This window comes from Aegilops tauschii, chromosome 2 (assembly GCF_002575655.3).
Source record: "Aegilops tauschii subsp. strangulata cultivar AL8/78 chromosome 2, Aet v6.0, whole genome shotgun sequence".
Lineage (NCBI taxonomy): Eukaryota > Viridiplantae > Streptophyta > Magnoliopsida > Poales > Poaceae > Aegilops > Aegilops tauschii.
The window spans coordinates 354,115,463-354,130,770 of NC_053036.3; the positions used below are offsets into that span (position 1 = coordinate 354,115,463).

A 15,308-nucleotide genomic window follows, 5' to 3' on the forward strand; every position below is an offset into this window, starting at 1 on the left:
CCATCACACGCTTCTTAAAGTAGCCCAGAGCCTGGCTCGCTGGAAACGCTCGGATCGGCAGTTTCTCGCGAGCCAGGCTGAGTGCAGCGTGAGGTCGCACGGGCGGGAGCGAGGTGAGGGCGAGGGGGGATGGCGGGAGATGGAAATCTGGCGTGCCGTCCCGGCGCCAAATTAGCCTCACCCCCCCTTTCACTCGCTCACCCATAGCCACTGCCCCCCTTTCTTCCCTACTGCCTCACCACCTGCGGCGGCTGCGATTTCAGATCTGCGCTATAGGCGGCGGCGGAGGAAGAGGCGGCGGCGTTTGCGGCGGATCTGGTGCTCCCCTTGCTGTTGGCCACCGTCTGGTCGACCTAGTCTGTGCCATGGCTCCCCCTAAGCCGTCCTCGTCTCCGATGCCGGTAAGCAGCACCCCTCCCCCTTTGTTAGCTCAGTGGTTAGGCCGTTAAGCTAGGTGTAGGATCGATTTCCCACTAAACGAACCGTCGATGTCGACTAGGTTATGGACGCACGGATGAGGCTGATAATCCAGGCAGCAACACTGATTAGGGTGATTCAAGCATGGGTCATGTTCATGCACGAGAGAGCTGTTCATCGTACTGGGAGACCTTTGATCCGCTATGGTCCATTGTTTCCCCGGGAACAGGAGAGGACCCAAAATCTGAACTACATCTACAACTGCAATGACATTGAGGCTCTGTGGATGCTTAGAATGAAAAGAGCACCATTTGCCAGGCTTGTCGAGACCTTCAGGAGCAGGGGGCTGCTACAAGATAGCATCAACACCAATGTCGAAGAGCAAGTGGCCATGTTCCTCCATGTTGTCGGCCATAACCAGAGGTTCAGGGTCATTCACAACACGTTCAGGAGATCAATGGAGACCATCTCTAGGTACTTCAAGCAAGTGCTTTATGCTATTGGGGAGCTTAGAGGAGAGATGATCAGGTGACCATCTGGTCAGACTCCACCCAAGATTCGCGAAAGCCCAAGATCGTATCCATACTTCAAGGTGAGCATTGACAATATACATTTTTCATGGCTTGATATGCTTGTATTGTTCAAGTTGAGCACTAACACAGGCTTGTGATGCCATTTTCAGGTTTGCATTGGGGCAATAGATGGTACTCATGTCATTGTCAGAGTTCCTAGGTCACAGTCTGCAGCATACAGGGAGAGGAAGCACTACACAAGCCAGAATGTGCTTGCTGCTGTTGACTTTGATCTGAAGTTCACATATGTGTTGGCTGGCTGGGAGGGGTCAGCGCATGATGCTAACATTCTCACTGACAGCATGAGTCGACCTGATGGGATCAACATCCCCGACGACAAGTTCTACCTTGGGGATGCTGTCTATGCATGTCGGCTGGGTATTCTTCCATCCTTCAGGAAAACAAGGTACCATCTCAACGAGTTCTCTGGTAGAAACTATCCTAGGACTGCACAGGAGCTGTTTAATCTCATACACTCCAGCCTTAGAGTAAATGTTGAGAGGGCATTTGGAGCTCTGAAGAACAGGTTTAAGATCCTGGATCAGAAGCCATTCCACCCATACTCCACTCCGGTTAAGCTAGTTCTTTCTTGTTGCATTCTGCATAACTGGATCCTCCAGTGGGGCTTTGATGAACACGTGCCTGAGGAGGAAGATATCGAGCCTGACGATGTTTTTAGCTCCGACCATGGTGTGGAGGCATTTGATAATGACGCTTGGAAGAACAAAAGGTTGGAATGGGCAGATGCGATGTGGCTTAACAGAGGTCAGTGCAGGATTTGAAGAAGATGGAAGAAGAACAAGAAGCAGCAGCAGCAGTAGCAGAAGCAGCGGAAGAAGCAGAGGAGAGGAAGAGGAAGATCTGGTAGCACCGATGAACTATCCCCTATTTAGTCAATGGCTCTTAATAATTTGAACTGTCATTTGATAGTAGTTAGGATGAACTGTCATTTGTTTAAGTAGATGGCGCTACATGTTCAGATTCTATGTGGTAAGCTCGCCACTAGTTAGAAGTGGTGACAACACCTTATGCGGGTTGCAACCAAACACCATGTCATATGTGCGCCTAATGCAATGCGGGCAGCCAAACGCCGGGTCGAAAATGATTGTCGCATACAACTAAGGGCATACAGGCAACCAAACTATGTGCATCTGGGTTTTTTTGTCTTGCATCCCCTCAAACCGGCTCAATAGAGCCAGGCTCGCCGGGCCAGGCTGGATCGGCAATGTAACCAAACACGCCCGTCGTGTCGGCTCACGTGCTGCACCTTTCCAACCGAGCTCCTTGAGCCTTAAATTTTTGATTTGCCATTTACATCTCTAGTGCTGCCAAAAAATCCCCTCCCCCCGCGTCGCCTCCTCTGGCGGCTCGGGGGCATCCCCGTCGCGCCGCCGCCGGCCCACCCCGCACAAACCCATCCGCTTCGTCGCCGGCGAAGCCGCGCGTGCCCCAAGGATGGTGGCGGCGGGGCTCCTTTGCGTCGGCGCTCGCCAGCTAGCGGGGGATCCATTTGGCGGCGCTGCGAGATTCGGTACAGCGGGCCTCTGCGCCGGCGTCGGGGAGTGGATCCGGGGCTGCTCAGCCCAAATCCGGTGCGTGGTGGTGCGGGGCTGGTGACGGCGGAGTCGAGCGCGCGATGGTCTTCCTACTGGTCCGGTTGTGCGGGGCTCGATCCAGCGAGGCTGGCGAGGTGTCTCGGTGGTCGACTCGTCAAGGCTCGGTGGTGGGCGCTGACTGGAGGGGGAGAAGCCGGGCGCAGCTGGCTGGTGATGGCGTGTCGTAGCGGAGCGCGCAGGCCGGTGGCGGCTTGGTGCTCCTCGCCGCGAAGACGCTCGAGCCAGGCCAGATCTGCGCTGGCTGGAGGTGAGGGCTTATGGCCGGCGCACGACAGGTGTGGTGGTGATGCGGAGGGCCTGTTGGGGTCTGGCAGTGGAGACGTGGCTCATTCTGGTGGCGGCGGCGGCGCCAGCGGGAGGCGGTGCTAGGTTCTCACGGGCAGGTTGGTGGCGGCGCTGCGATGGCTCGGCCAAGACGAGGTCTTGCAAGCAGCGAGCAGTCGGTCATCCCTGTGTGGCATGGCGAGCGGTGGTGCTTTCCTGGTGGTGCCGGCCTGGGATTTTTCTGTGGATAGGCGGGTCTGATCGTCGCAGGGCCCTCCCTTGGAGTGGGCGACGGCCGTCGCGGGCAGTCATGGACCTAAGCCGGAGGTGCTGGTTGGCTGTGGACCCTTGTGCAGGCTGGGAGTGGATGGTGTGGTTGCGATTTCCCTGCTGGGTGGTCGGTCATCGGTCCTCGGCTATGCAGCTACATCGGCAAATGCTGCGGTGGCGGCGACGTGAGTCTTCTTGGCTAGGCTGCCAATCCCATGAAGGCGTGGAGATGGGCGACGCGCGGATGAAAATCTTGCACGGCTCCTGGCGGGCCGGCGGTGATCGCACTCGTGGATGTCATTCCCCTCCTTGGAGGCATCGTCGAGTGTGTTCGCCTCACCCCTCGCGCTCTTGGTGTTGGTGGATGTATCCGGGCGAAAGCCTAGATTCGATGCTCGGATCGGCACGATGGCGGCGTCCTCGATGCCGCTCCTCTGTTGGGAGCATTGTGTGTGGAGACATGACTAGCTCCGCGTTGCTCTCCTCCGGTGTTCGCCACTATCCTTTTTGATCCTCAGTGGCACTATGTACGTTCATCGTCGGTGAGTCTAAGACGGTGTCTTCCTAGATTGGATCGAGTCCTGCCATTCATCTGCCACTTTCTCTTAGGCGCTAAGGGTGGATGGTGCGTCAGACAAGAGAAGTTCTGCTGAAGTGTGGTCTTCGGAGGTGTCTGGCGTCGGTCGAGACGCGGTGCTCTGTATCAGTTTAGGATAGGCCTTTTGCATTGTAGCTTGCCTAGCGGTGGTGTTTGTCTGTGGTCTTGCCGAGGGTGGTGTTCATGCTACGCTCGGTGTTCGCATCGAGTGGTAGCTTTCTTGTAACTAAATTCCGCCTTCTATAAAGCTATGGTATGCCTAGGCGTACTCTCAAAGAAAAAGACTTATATTTTTGACTCAACAGCTCACGCCCCGCATTAGGGTTTCTCGTGCCGCTGCTGTCATCTGAGAAATTTAAGACCCTCGCCTCCGGCTACTATCTTGGCGCTGAGAGGTGAGAGGACCTTGGATCTTCAAGACCTCTATGTTCTTTGCCATCGTCTAGTGATCATTATAGTTTTTTTAGAATAAATTTGCTCTCGTTCTTTTGGCGGTGCCACGAGATTAGAGAGTTTTCTGTCCTTGCAGATCCGATTATTTAGATCTGATGAGTTTATGTTGTTGTGTCAAGCCTTTTTTGTTGGTCTGATTCTTTGTGAAGGTGAAATCTTTCATCGGCAACATGATGAAGATATAGTGATCCGACGACCTGCATTTATAGGGGATCATCCCCGCCCAAGTACGTTCATCAATCAAGGCTTCCCATCCCTTTGGATGGGTGACTCAAGGCGCTTTCAAAAATTATTATTGGTAATGTTCGTGCGGGTGAAAGAGTAACAACATCGTTGCTTCAGTCAAATTGCAGTATTATGGACATCTTTGGAGTATTTCTTCGAGCAGAAATTAACTCCATGAAGAAGGTATTTTCAAGAGATTTTATTGTAATTCATAGTCATTGCTTTGTATTTTCTTCGATTTTAGGTCCAAATCAGTGTACCTGTAATTGTTACGAGTATGAATAAAATTACATGTGTTTTAAAAAAAGTTACTTTGAGGAGCGCTCCTTCAGGAGGCTCCCAACGATCACACATGAGGTGGGCTGTTGCGCTCTCAGCCGCCGCCACGTGTCGCGCTCTGGGGCTTCCTTTGGAATTTTTTTAAATCGCACGCGTTTGTTTTCAGCTTTTTAGATTTTTTTTTTCATTTTCTTGACTTTTTGATTTTTCGCCCGTCTTTCTAAGCATTTTTGATAAAAACAATTGGGAAAAAATTGCGCGAAAAAACACGTTTTATTTCGTGAGAGACATGGTTTTGCTTCTGCGGAAACAAAAAAAACATATTTTCTTTTCTTTTTTCTTGCGTGAGAGGCGTGATTTTGCTTCCGCGAGAGGCACGACTGTGCCTCTCGGAAACGAAAAAAACAGTTTTTTCTTTTTCTTTTCTTTTGTGAGGCACGGTTTTTGCTTCTGCGAGAGGCATAGCTCTCTCGGAAACGGAAAAAACGTGTTTTTTTCTTTTTTTCTGCGAGAGTCACGATTTTGCTTTCGCGAGAGGCATGGCCGAGCTCTCGGAAATTTAAAAAAACATGTTTTTTTTTTCGCGAGCCGGATTCCAGAAAGGGAAAAAATGCTCTTGGTTTGGTTTTTTTGTCCGCCTTTTCATGAAAAAAAGTTCGTCAAAACCTATACATAGTATCTAGTTTTGAAGATCTTGACGCGAGGAATCCAACGGTGAAAACGGTTCGAAATTTGGACGCACGGTTTAAGAGATAAAATATTTTGAATAAACGAATCTACGAAAAAAAACTCCCAGGTTGTAACAAATGGCGCACATGCAGCGCGCCACTTGTCACAACCTGAGGAGGTGGGAGTGATCTTTGCAAGGAGTACTCCTCAATTAGTAATTACGGCTGCTAAACGAGCCGGCACGGCGGCACGCCAGGCAACCGTGGTCCAACATTAAGTGTCCTTTCTTTGTTGGGCTTTGGCCCAACTGTGGCACCAGCCAGTTAGTATTCCTTGCTCAGCTGCAGTAGGCCCAGTTAGGTCCCTGACTTTTTTTTATTTACACAGAATATGTTAAACATGGTTATGCTATTGCGTTGCAACCGTAACTCGGATTAAAATAATGTAATTTGATCAGAATAATGTGTAGTTTTCAAGCATGCTATTATTTGTTCCTGTTAACCACTTTTAAATTATGTTCAAGACCTAAACTTAATTGACCTAATTAATTGCTATGGTGTATTTTAGAAAATGCTAACACACAATATAATTTTTATATCATCTTTATACATATGAAATATGTTACGAGGGCCTATATGGACCAGAGGAGTATGAATGAATGTAAGCTAAAAAAAGAGGAGTATGAATGACCGATTTCTGTGGGCATATACAAGTAATAAAGAAAGGAGAGAATAAATGGCGTGATCAGTAGAAATAAAAAAAGGACGAGAGATTCGAAAAAAATGAAGAATAGAATAACACAATGGAATTGGTATTAATACCAAGGGCATGGCATGCATGCAATCAATAATGAAAAGGAATTAATACCGAGAGATGTGGGAGGGCATGTATATAGGTGATGTTCCGCACTATGCGACAGTTATATGCAACAGAAATAAGAGCGTCGAGTTGTATGCAACGAACTAGGGTCATTTCGCTCACACATAGACACATTTTTTATTAATCTTCAAGCGTGTGTAGAGATGACCTAGAACATATTTAAATTTTGAGATCAGAATCAGTCGTACAAAAGCAGTATCAAAAGTATTGTATGTGTACCAAGCTTCTTAAAATATTATTAATATGAATTTCTGCTAGACCTTAGTGTGCGCCTCTCTACCATGGTCGGGCACAATCCAGATGTTGTTGGGCCGTGCTGATGGATATTTCAGTGAACACGTCAATTATCTCTGTCGTGCGTTGCATATGTGATAGTAAAAGTAAAATAAATACACATGTTGTGTCGTGCCGGCTTGCGTGCCCAACCTTCAGGTCTAGGCATGACCCCTGGCGTGCCGCGTGCCGGGCACGGCCCGTTTAGTCTGGGTCGTGTCGTGCTGGCGTGCTACTGTCGGTGTCAAAACCGGCCGATCTCGGGTAGTGTTGGAAATATGCCCTAGAGGCCATAATAAAATGGTTATTATTATATTTCCTTGTTCATGATAATTGTCTATTGTTCATGCTATAATTGTGTTATCCGGAAATCGTAATACATGTGTGAATACATAGACCACAACATGTCCCTAGTGAGCCTCTAGTTGACTAGCTCGTTGATCAACAGATAGTCATGGTTTCCTGACTATGGACATTGGATGTCATTGATAACGGGATCACATCATTAGGAGAATGATGTGATGGATAAGACCCAATCCTAAGCATATCACAAGATCGTGTAGTTCGTTTGCTAGAGCTTTTCCAAATGTCAAGTATCATTTCCTTAGACCATGAGATTGTGCAACTCCCGGATACCATAGGAGTGCTTTGGGTGTGCCAAACGTCACAACGTAACTGGGTGGCTATAAAGGTGCACTACGGGTATCTCCGAAAGTGTCTGTTGGGTTGGCACGAATCGAGACTGGGATTTGTCACTCCGTATGACGGAGAGGTATCTCTGGGCCCACTCGGTAATGCATCATCATAATGAGCTCAATGTGACCAAGTGTTTGGTCACGGGATCATGCATTACGGTACGAGTAAAGTGACTTGCCGGTAAAAAGATTGAACAAGGTATTGGGATACCGACGATCGAATCTCGGGCAAGTAACGTACCGATTGACAAAGGGAATTGTATACGGGATTGATTGAATCCTCGACATCGTGGTTCATCCGATGAGATCATCGTGGAACATGTGGGAGCCAACATGGGTATCCAGATCCCGCTGTTGGTTATTGACCGGAGAGTCGTCTCGGTCATGTCTGCATGTCTCCCGAACCCGTAGGGTCTACACACTTAAGGTTCGGTGACGCTAGAGTTATAGAGATATTAGTATGCGGTTAACCGAAAGTTGTTCGGAGTCCCGGATGAGATCCCGGACGTCACGAGGAGTTCCGGAATGGTCCGGAGGTAAAGATTTATATATGGGAAGTCCTATTTTGGCCACCGGAAAATGTTCGGGATTTTTCGGTATTGTACCGGGAAGGTTCTAGAAGGTTCCAAAGTGGGGCCCACCTGCATGGGGGACCCACATGAAACGTGGGTAGTGGGGGGAAGGCCCCACACCCCTAGTCAAGGCGCACCAAGATACCACCTTAGAAGGAATAAAATCATATCCCGAAGGGATAAGATCAAGATCCCTAAAAAAGGGGGATAACAATCGGTGGGGAAGGGAAATGATGGGATTTCTTTCCCCCATCTTTGCCAACGCCCCAATGGACTTGGAGGGCAAGAAACCAGCCCCCTCCACCCCTATATATAGTGGGGAGGCGCATGGGAGCAGCACCCCAAGCCCCGACGCCTCCCTCCCTCCCGTGACATCTCTTCCTCCCCGCTTGCGCTTGGCGAAGCCCTGCCGGGATCCCGCTACTTCCACCACCACGCCTCGTGCTGCTGGATCTCCATCAACTTCTCCCCCCTTGCTGGATCAAGAAGGAGGAGACGTCCCCGCTCCGTACGTGTGTTGAACGCGGAGGTGCCGTCCGTTCGGCGCTAGGATCATCGGTGATTTGGATCACGACGAGTACGACTCCATCAACCCCGTTCTCTTGAACGCTTCCGAGCGCGATCTACAAGGGTATGTAGATGCACTCCCCTCTCTCTCATTGCTAGATGACTCCATAGATTGATCTTGGTGATACGTAGAAAATTTTAAATTTCTGCTACGATCCCCAACAGGTAGGGGGTCCCGAACTGTGCGTCTGAGGATCGAAGGTAACAGGAGGCAGGGGACACGATGTTTACCCAGGTTCGGGCCCTCTTAATGGAGGTAATACCCTACTTCCTGCTTGATTGACTTTGATGAGTATAGGGGTTACAAGAGTTGATCTGCCTCGAGATCGTGATGGCTAAACCCTAGATATCTAGCCTGTATGATTATGATTGGTCCTACGGACTAAACCCTCCGGCTTATATAGATATCGGAGGGGCCTAGGGTTGTACAGGGTTGGTTTACAGAGAAAGGTATCTTCATATCCGAACGCCAAACTTTCCATCCACGCAAAGGAGAGTCCCATCCGGACACGGGGGAAGGCCTTCTATCTTGTATCTTCACAGCCCATCAATCCGGCCCATGTCTCATAGCCCGGACGCCCGGGGACCCCCTAATCCAGGACTCCCTCAGTAGCCCCTGAACCAGGCTTCAATGATGATGTGTTCGGCGCTCAGATTGTCTTCGGCATTGCAAGGCGGGTTCCTCCTCCGAATACTTCAAAGCAGTTGATCAAAAGAACTATATACGGCTCTGTGTTATAGCTACAACCCTGAACCACAAGGGCAAAATACTTAAATAGAAATAGGTTATGTCTTCTGACAGCTTTTCCGGCGAGGCGTTGTGTGCTGGCCTCATTATTGTTTTGAACCGTTTTTTAGCCTCCCGCTTCGCGTTTCAAGGCGCGATCTTCATTGACACGTCTTGTCAAAGCAGAGATCGTGTCCCCTTATTACGGGATTCTCATCAATACGGTTTTGGGCAATCCAACCGTGCCGTTTGCACGACCCCTTGGGAATAGGCGAGTTTTAAGGCTCGTGGGGACGCTTGATATTCACTGCCTTTATAAGAAGATAAGGATCCATCCTTTTACACCACGCCTTCTTCCTCCTCATCCCCTCTGCCCTCGAGCTCCAGCGCCCAAGTTTCAAGCTTTTCGTACCCGGCAAACACTCCAGCCATGTCCGGATATAGAGCGCAGGGCAAGTGGATGGCCTCCTCCGTCATGGAGGGGAACATCAAGGAGCTCCGGGAAGCGGGGTATTTGGCCAAAGAAATCGCCCACCGGCTTCCTGCTAAAAAGCAGATCGTCCCCACTCTGGAGCCCAATGAGAGGGAAGTATTCATCCCTCACTTTCTTCGCGGGCTAGGGTTTGCTCTCCACCCTTTTGTCCGCGGGCTGATGTTCTATTACGGGCTTGATTTCCATGATCTAGCCCTGAATTCCTTCCTCAATATTTCGGCGTTCATCGTCATATGCGAGGCGTTCCTCCGCATTCCCTCCCACTTCGGCCTGTGGCTCAAGGTCTTCAACGTGAAGCCGAAAGTGGTCGACGGTCAACACGCGGAGTGTGGCGTGGCGGCACCATGGTGAGCAAGCTTCCCAACGTCACCTGGTCCAAGGGGACCTTCGTGGAGACAGTGAAGGGATGGCAACAGGAGTGGTTCTACGTCATGGAACCCCGTGACGCCACATGGGCCGCCACTCCTGAGTTCAAATCCGGTCCTCCAATGCGGCTGGCATCATGGATTAACAAGGGCCTGGATTGGGCGTCGTCCGATGAGGTGATGACGCTGCAGAAGCGTGTCAAGGGCATGATGGAGAAGGACACCAGTGTCGCCGATGTGATCCAGGTGATGCTTTTTCGCCGGATTCTCCCTTGCCAACGCCGTACTCTCTATATGTGGGAGTTCGATCCGGCTAGTCCTCGGACCTTGCAGCGGTTCTTCGGCACGACACACGAAGAAATTTGGAAGCTGCTTTTCAAGGCCCAGAAGTCGTGGCCAGAAATGACCGAAGACCTCGGCCTCGACTGCGCTCATCCGGCTACTCCCGCAAGTTTTTCAAATTTCCAAACATATCCTAAATTTATAAATCCAAGGAGTATGCTAAGCCTTCCCCCCATCTTTCAGGGCTGGACGAAGAAGGCGGAGCGGATCCGGTGTCTGGCTCCACTGCCCGAAGATCCAACTATTCCTCTTTTAATGAAGATGCTGGTTCCGGCGCCGTACCAGGCACCGGAGAAGAAGGCCAAGAAGAAGGGCAAGGAGGCCAGAAGTGGCCTTCGTCGTAAAGGTACCTCGGACATTACGTCTGAAGATACCGAAGCTCCTTCCTCCCACGAGGGAGATGAAGACAAAGAGGAAGCGGAGAGCAATTCTCCCCTTAAGGGGGGAAAGAAGAAAAGGGCGGCGTCCGTGGACCTAGAGGCAGAGGCGTCCAAAAAGGGGGAAATCTCCCTTTCCGACGATTCGGATTCGGACACCGAAGTCATACCCGAGCCGCGCCTTAGGCCAAGGCCCCCGGCCGAATCGTAAGTATTCGAAGATACTGTATATATCTGGCTTTCTGTAAATTGTAGGATGACATACCATCTATGTGTTTCAGTTCGGCCCGTGATCTCCCCCAACAATCATCGTCTTTGGGGAATTCTTTGGCGCTCGAGATGATGGAGAGCGAAACGCCCCCGCGAGCCTCTCCGCCTCATGCCGCCGAAAGGACCTCTCCGGGCCAGGGAGAGGCGCGGAAGGCCGCCAAAACGGCGCCTGAGAGTAATGCCTCAGCTGCCGAAAACATGGGTGGCTCAACCCCCATCAAAACTGATGATGGGGGCCCGGACCAGTCCGGCCCCCAGCCGAATACGACTCCGGAGACCCACATGGTTCCGGAATCGAGCGGGCAGCCCCCTTTGAAGGAGGGTGGAGCTTCGACTCCACCGACTACCTCCATCAATCCAGAGGCGCCGGATACATTGAGGGAAGCACTTCGACGTGCTTCCATCATGGAAGAGCACCATACCTTAATGGGTACGGTGGTTGAGAAGGTTCAGTCCGCAAAAAGCGGGCTGAACGAAGCTTTTACCAGCCTGCTAACAGGCTTTGAGGTATGCGACTTAATATTCTTAGCCGCTTTTGCATGTGTAAAAATATGCCTATGTATAGATAATAGCCCCTGAGACTCAGTTCAGATTTTGGAAAAAAGAGGCCGGACAGAGGATCGAACATTCCAGAGATAACATACTTGTCTATTTTGCGGAACAGGCTTCGCTGCTAGCAGCTTCAGCCAGGGACGCGGAAGTTTCTGAACTCCAGCAGAAACTGAAGCTGGCTGATGATGAGATCGACTGTATTAACAAGCAGTTCGATGAGGCCCAAGGTATGCTTTTTTTTTTATAAAAAAAGACCCCTTACAAGCCTAAATTATAGTGCAAACTCAGGGTTTAAGCTCCTGCCGCTATGTAAATGATTGTAGGCAACGCGTCCGAGGTCGAGGCCCTCAAGAATGGCCTTGCCGAAGCCAAGAAGGAGGCGGGGGCAAGCAAAGCAGCCGCAGACAAAGCGGCTGCGGATGTAGAGGCCGAAAAGGCTGCCCGCCTTCAGTATGAGGTGAGGGTGACCGAAGTAGAGCAAGCGCTCCAGGAGGCCGCCACAAAGTGTGAGTCCTTGGGGGAGAGTAACAAGGCCCAAGCAACCGAACTCGCCAAGGCTCTTCAAGCTACGAAGGAGGCGCGGTCCGAGTCCCGGGCGGCTCGCGAGGAGATCAAGCAAGCCGGAGAGATAGCGGCTGGTAAGCCTTTTCTTTTAGAGAGTATATTCGGCGGTCGAAGATATGCTTTGCTAAATCGACTGTGGAGTGCCCCAGACGCTTTTGCTGATCTCCCGAGGAGTGCTGCCAACGCTGCCAAGTATTTCTGGGCCCAAGAAGGGAACGCGACGGAGAAGCTCTTCTGGTCGCAGTACTTGGCGCCGGAGCGACCAGCGCTACTGAACAATCAGATGATGCAGCTGGCGGAGTTGCATAGGATGTCCGGTTTGGCCATGAAGGACATCATAGTCCGGCTATGGCCAGCCGGACCCATTCTGAGCAGCTACTTCGGCCTGGTAAAATGACTCGGCAACGCCTTACCCCGAGTAGAGGCGGTGAAGCGCTCGGCATGCATAGAGGGTGCACGGATGGCCTTTGCCCATGTCAAGGTGCACTGGGCAAAGATGAAGGCCGCCGACGTGGCGGTTGAGGGTCCGCCCGGAGGCAAGGCCCACCATAAGCCAGAGCGCTATTTTGAGGATGTCCTTGAGGGTGCCCGTTTGATAGAGGGTCAATGCTCGAAGGATGTCATGTTCGAGTAAATGTATCCGGACAATGTATTATAAACCAAAGCTATGTAATATATTTTATGCATTTATCTGAACTATTTTCCTCCCGTGCGGCCATTTATATCCCTGAGAGTTTGCCAGTCGTCGGCTTCAGCCCCCACGTAGACACTACGAGGGTGTTCGGAATAGCATATGATCACACATTAACCCAATGTCTTGGTCCATAAAGGAGGTGTCAGTGCAGCGAACGAGGCAATCAGACTATGTGGCTTTACCACTCTCACTTAGCCATAGGAGTTTGACAATGGGGTTGTAAGATAGCCCCCGGTGCGTATGCGGCTGTCTGGATTTGGATGCCGTAAGCGCGTGACTGGAAAGAGCCAGTCCTTCGTGTAATACAGAAGAAATCGCTAGAGATTTAGTAAGTCACCGAATTGCTGACCAGCTCTCGCCGCGTCACGACAGTCAGTTTTCGGCTTTCTCTACTGAGGTGTTTAACCGGGCCAGCCGGAAACACAATCGCAGTAGTTCTCCCTTTACTACCTTAGCTGAGAACGGAACGTAAGGTAGCAAGCACAGGGGCTGGGCAACCCAACTATTGACCAAAGACGTGACTCAGAGCGATGCATATAATGCAGTATTCGGGACACCGAAGTGTACTCTGAGAGTGTTCGGACTTTCTATTGTTGAAGATATATATGGCTTAGATAGAGCCCCTGGCAATGTAAGTTGTACCAAGGTGTGTATGCCAATTTGGACGTGAAGTGGAAAAACAAATTAAAAAATAAGCCAATACCGGACAGGGTTGGGCGAAACTGCTTCCATTATAGTCTGATTGGTACGTCAAAACATATTTTTACAGAAGATGCGATAGGCATCACGACTATTTTACATGTCGAGGGCAAGGGAAAGTTGTATACAGGTCCGAAAGATGATCTTGAAGATCATTTGGATACTCTGCCGCAAGTCTGCGCCGCTTTTTGCCTTGGTGTATGATCCTTTGAGAGGAGCAACAATTGAGTATGCATAAGGGGCCCAGAAGGAGGGCCCTTGTTACCACCAGAAATTGATGTGGGCTATAAAGAACCTGAAAAAGAAAAAGAAAAAGAAAAAGGTGGAACAATATGGAGGTCCGGATAGGGTCGAGCCGTATCGTGGACCTTATGTTTAGCATGCCTCCGCCCTTGCCCATGGTATTTTTAGCGCGTAGTTATGTACGCGCGGTACATATGCCGCTATCAGGCTGGGGCGTTGGCGGAGGCCGAATTACTAATCTAGCTCTGGAAGAGCCACACTATTGTTCTGCAGGGTAGGTCAGACTCGTTTAATAGTGTCCGGGGGCTTGACTGCCGGTGTAGTATTCGGCTTAGCGGGGCCACCCTGCACCTCGACTGCGAGGGCCACGGTATGCTCCTCTGTACGGAGGAGCGCTCCATGTTTCCATTGACTGTTATAACGCCACGTGGTCCAGGCATCTTGAGCTTTAGATAAGCGTAGTGCGGGACTGTGTTGAAATGAGCGAAAGCAGTTCGCCCGAGTAGTGTGTGGTAGCCACTGTGGAACGGGACGATGTCGAAGTTCAGGTCTTCGCTCTGGAAGTTATTCGGTGAGTCGAAGACTACTTCCAGCGTTATGGATCCTGTGAAACAGGCCTCTACACCGGGTATTACCCCTTTAAAGGTGGTTTTAGTGGGCTTGATTCTTGATGGATCAATGCCCATTTTACGGATGGTGTCCTGATAAAGCAGATTGAGACTGTTGCTGCCGTCCATAAGGACCCGCGAGAGGTGGAATCCGTCAATAATTGGATCGAGGACCAATGCAGCCGAACCTCCATGACGGATACTGGTCGGATGGTCTCTGCGATCAAAGGTGATCGGACAAGCAGACCACAGATTAAATTTTGGGGTGACTGGCTCTATGGCGTAGACGTCCCTTAATGTGTGCTTGCGCTCCCGCTTAGGGATATGAGTGACCTAGATCATGCTAACCGTTTTGACCTCGGGGGGAAATTTCTTCTGTCCCCCTGTGTTCGGTGGGCGAGGCTCTTCATCGTCGTCCTTACTGGGCGGCCCTTTCCCCTTGTGTTCGGCGTTGAGCTTGCCGGCCTGTTTAAAGACCCAACAATTTATGTTGGTATGATTGGCAGGCTTATCGGGGGTGCCATGAATCTGGCAGGGCCGATCAAGTATTCTGTCCAAACTAGATGGACCATCTTTGTTTCCTTTGAATGGCTTCTTCCATTGACCGGGTTTAGAGCCACTGAATCCAGCATTGACCGCCATGTCTTCGGTACCTTTGTTATTGCTTCGACGCTTGTGCTTGTTGCGTCGTGGCTTGCCATTGCCATCTCTGGCTTCGGAGGTGCCAGGGTCGCTGGTGCTATTGCTTCTACGAGCTAGCCGACTATCTTCTCCCGCGCAAAAACGGGTCATAAGTGCGGTAAGGGCTGCCATGGACTTCGGCTTTTCTTGGCCGAGGTGTGGGGCAAGCCACTCATCTCGGACGCTTTGTTTAAAGGCCGCGAGGGCTTCAGCGTACGGATAATCCACAATTTGGTTCTTTTTAATCAAGAACCTGGTCTAGAGTTTCCGGGCTGATTCTCCGGGTTGCCGGACTATGTGACTAAGGTCATCGGCGTCTGGAGGCCGAACATAGGTACCTGGAA

General features: G+C 50.8%; 1 protein-coding gene across 1 annotated transcript; it reads left to right on the plus strand.

Moving 5' to 3' along the window:
- Positions 1–514: 514 nt before the first annotated feature.
- On the plus strand, positions 515–1,771 carry LOC109773791 (uncharacterized). The gene is made up of 2 exons (XM_020332507.1): positions 515–904; positions 1,100–1,771. The coding sequence occupies exons 1-2, from the start codon at positions 515–517 to the stop codon at positions 1,769–1,771; spliced, it is 1,062 nt and encodes a 353-aa protein (XP_020188096.1).
- The last annotated feature ends 13,537 nt before the right edge of the window (positions 1,772–15,308 follow it).

What these genes read in the sequence shown, in the direction of transcription:
- LOC109773791 (XM_020332507.1), top strand. Translation starts at nt 515, where the DNA reads ATGAGGCTGATAATCCAGGCAGCAACACTGATTAGGGTGATTCAAGCA. An exon ending in TCTCTAGGTACTTCAAGCAA is followed by an intron (nt 905 to 1,099) that starts GTGCTTTATGCT and finishes TGCCATTTTCAG; the next exon opens with GTTTGCATTGGGGCAATAGA.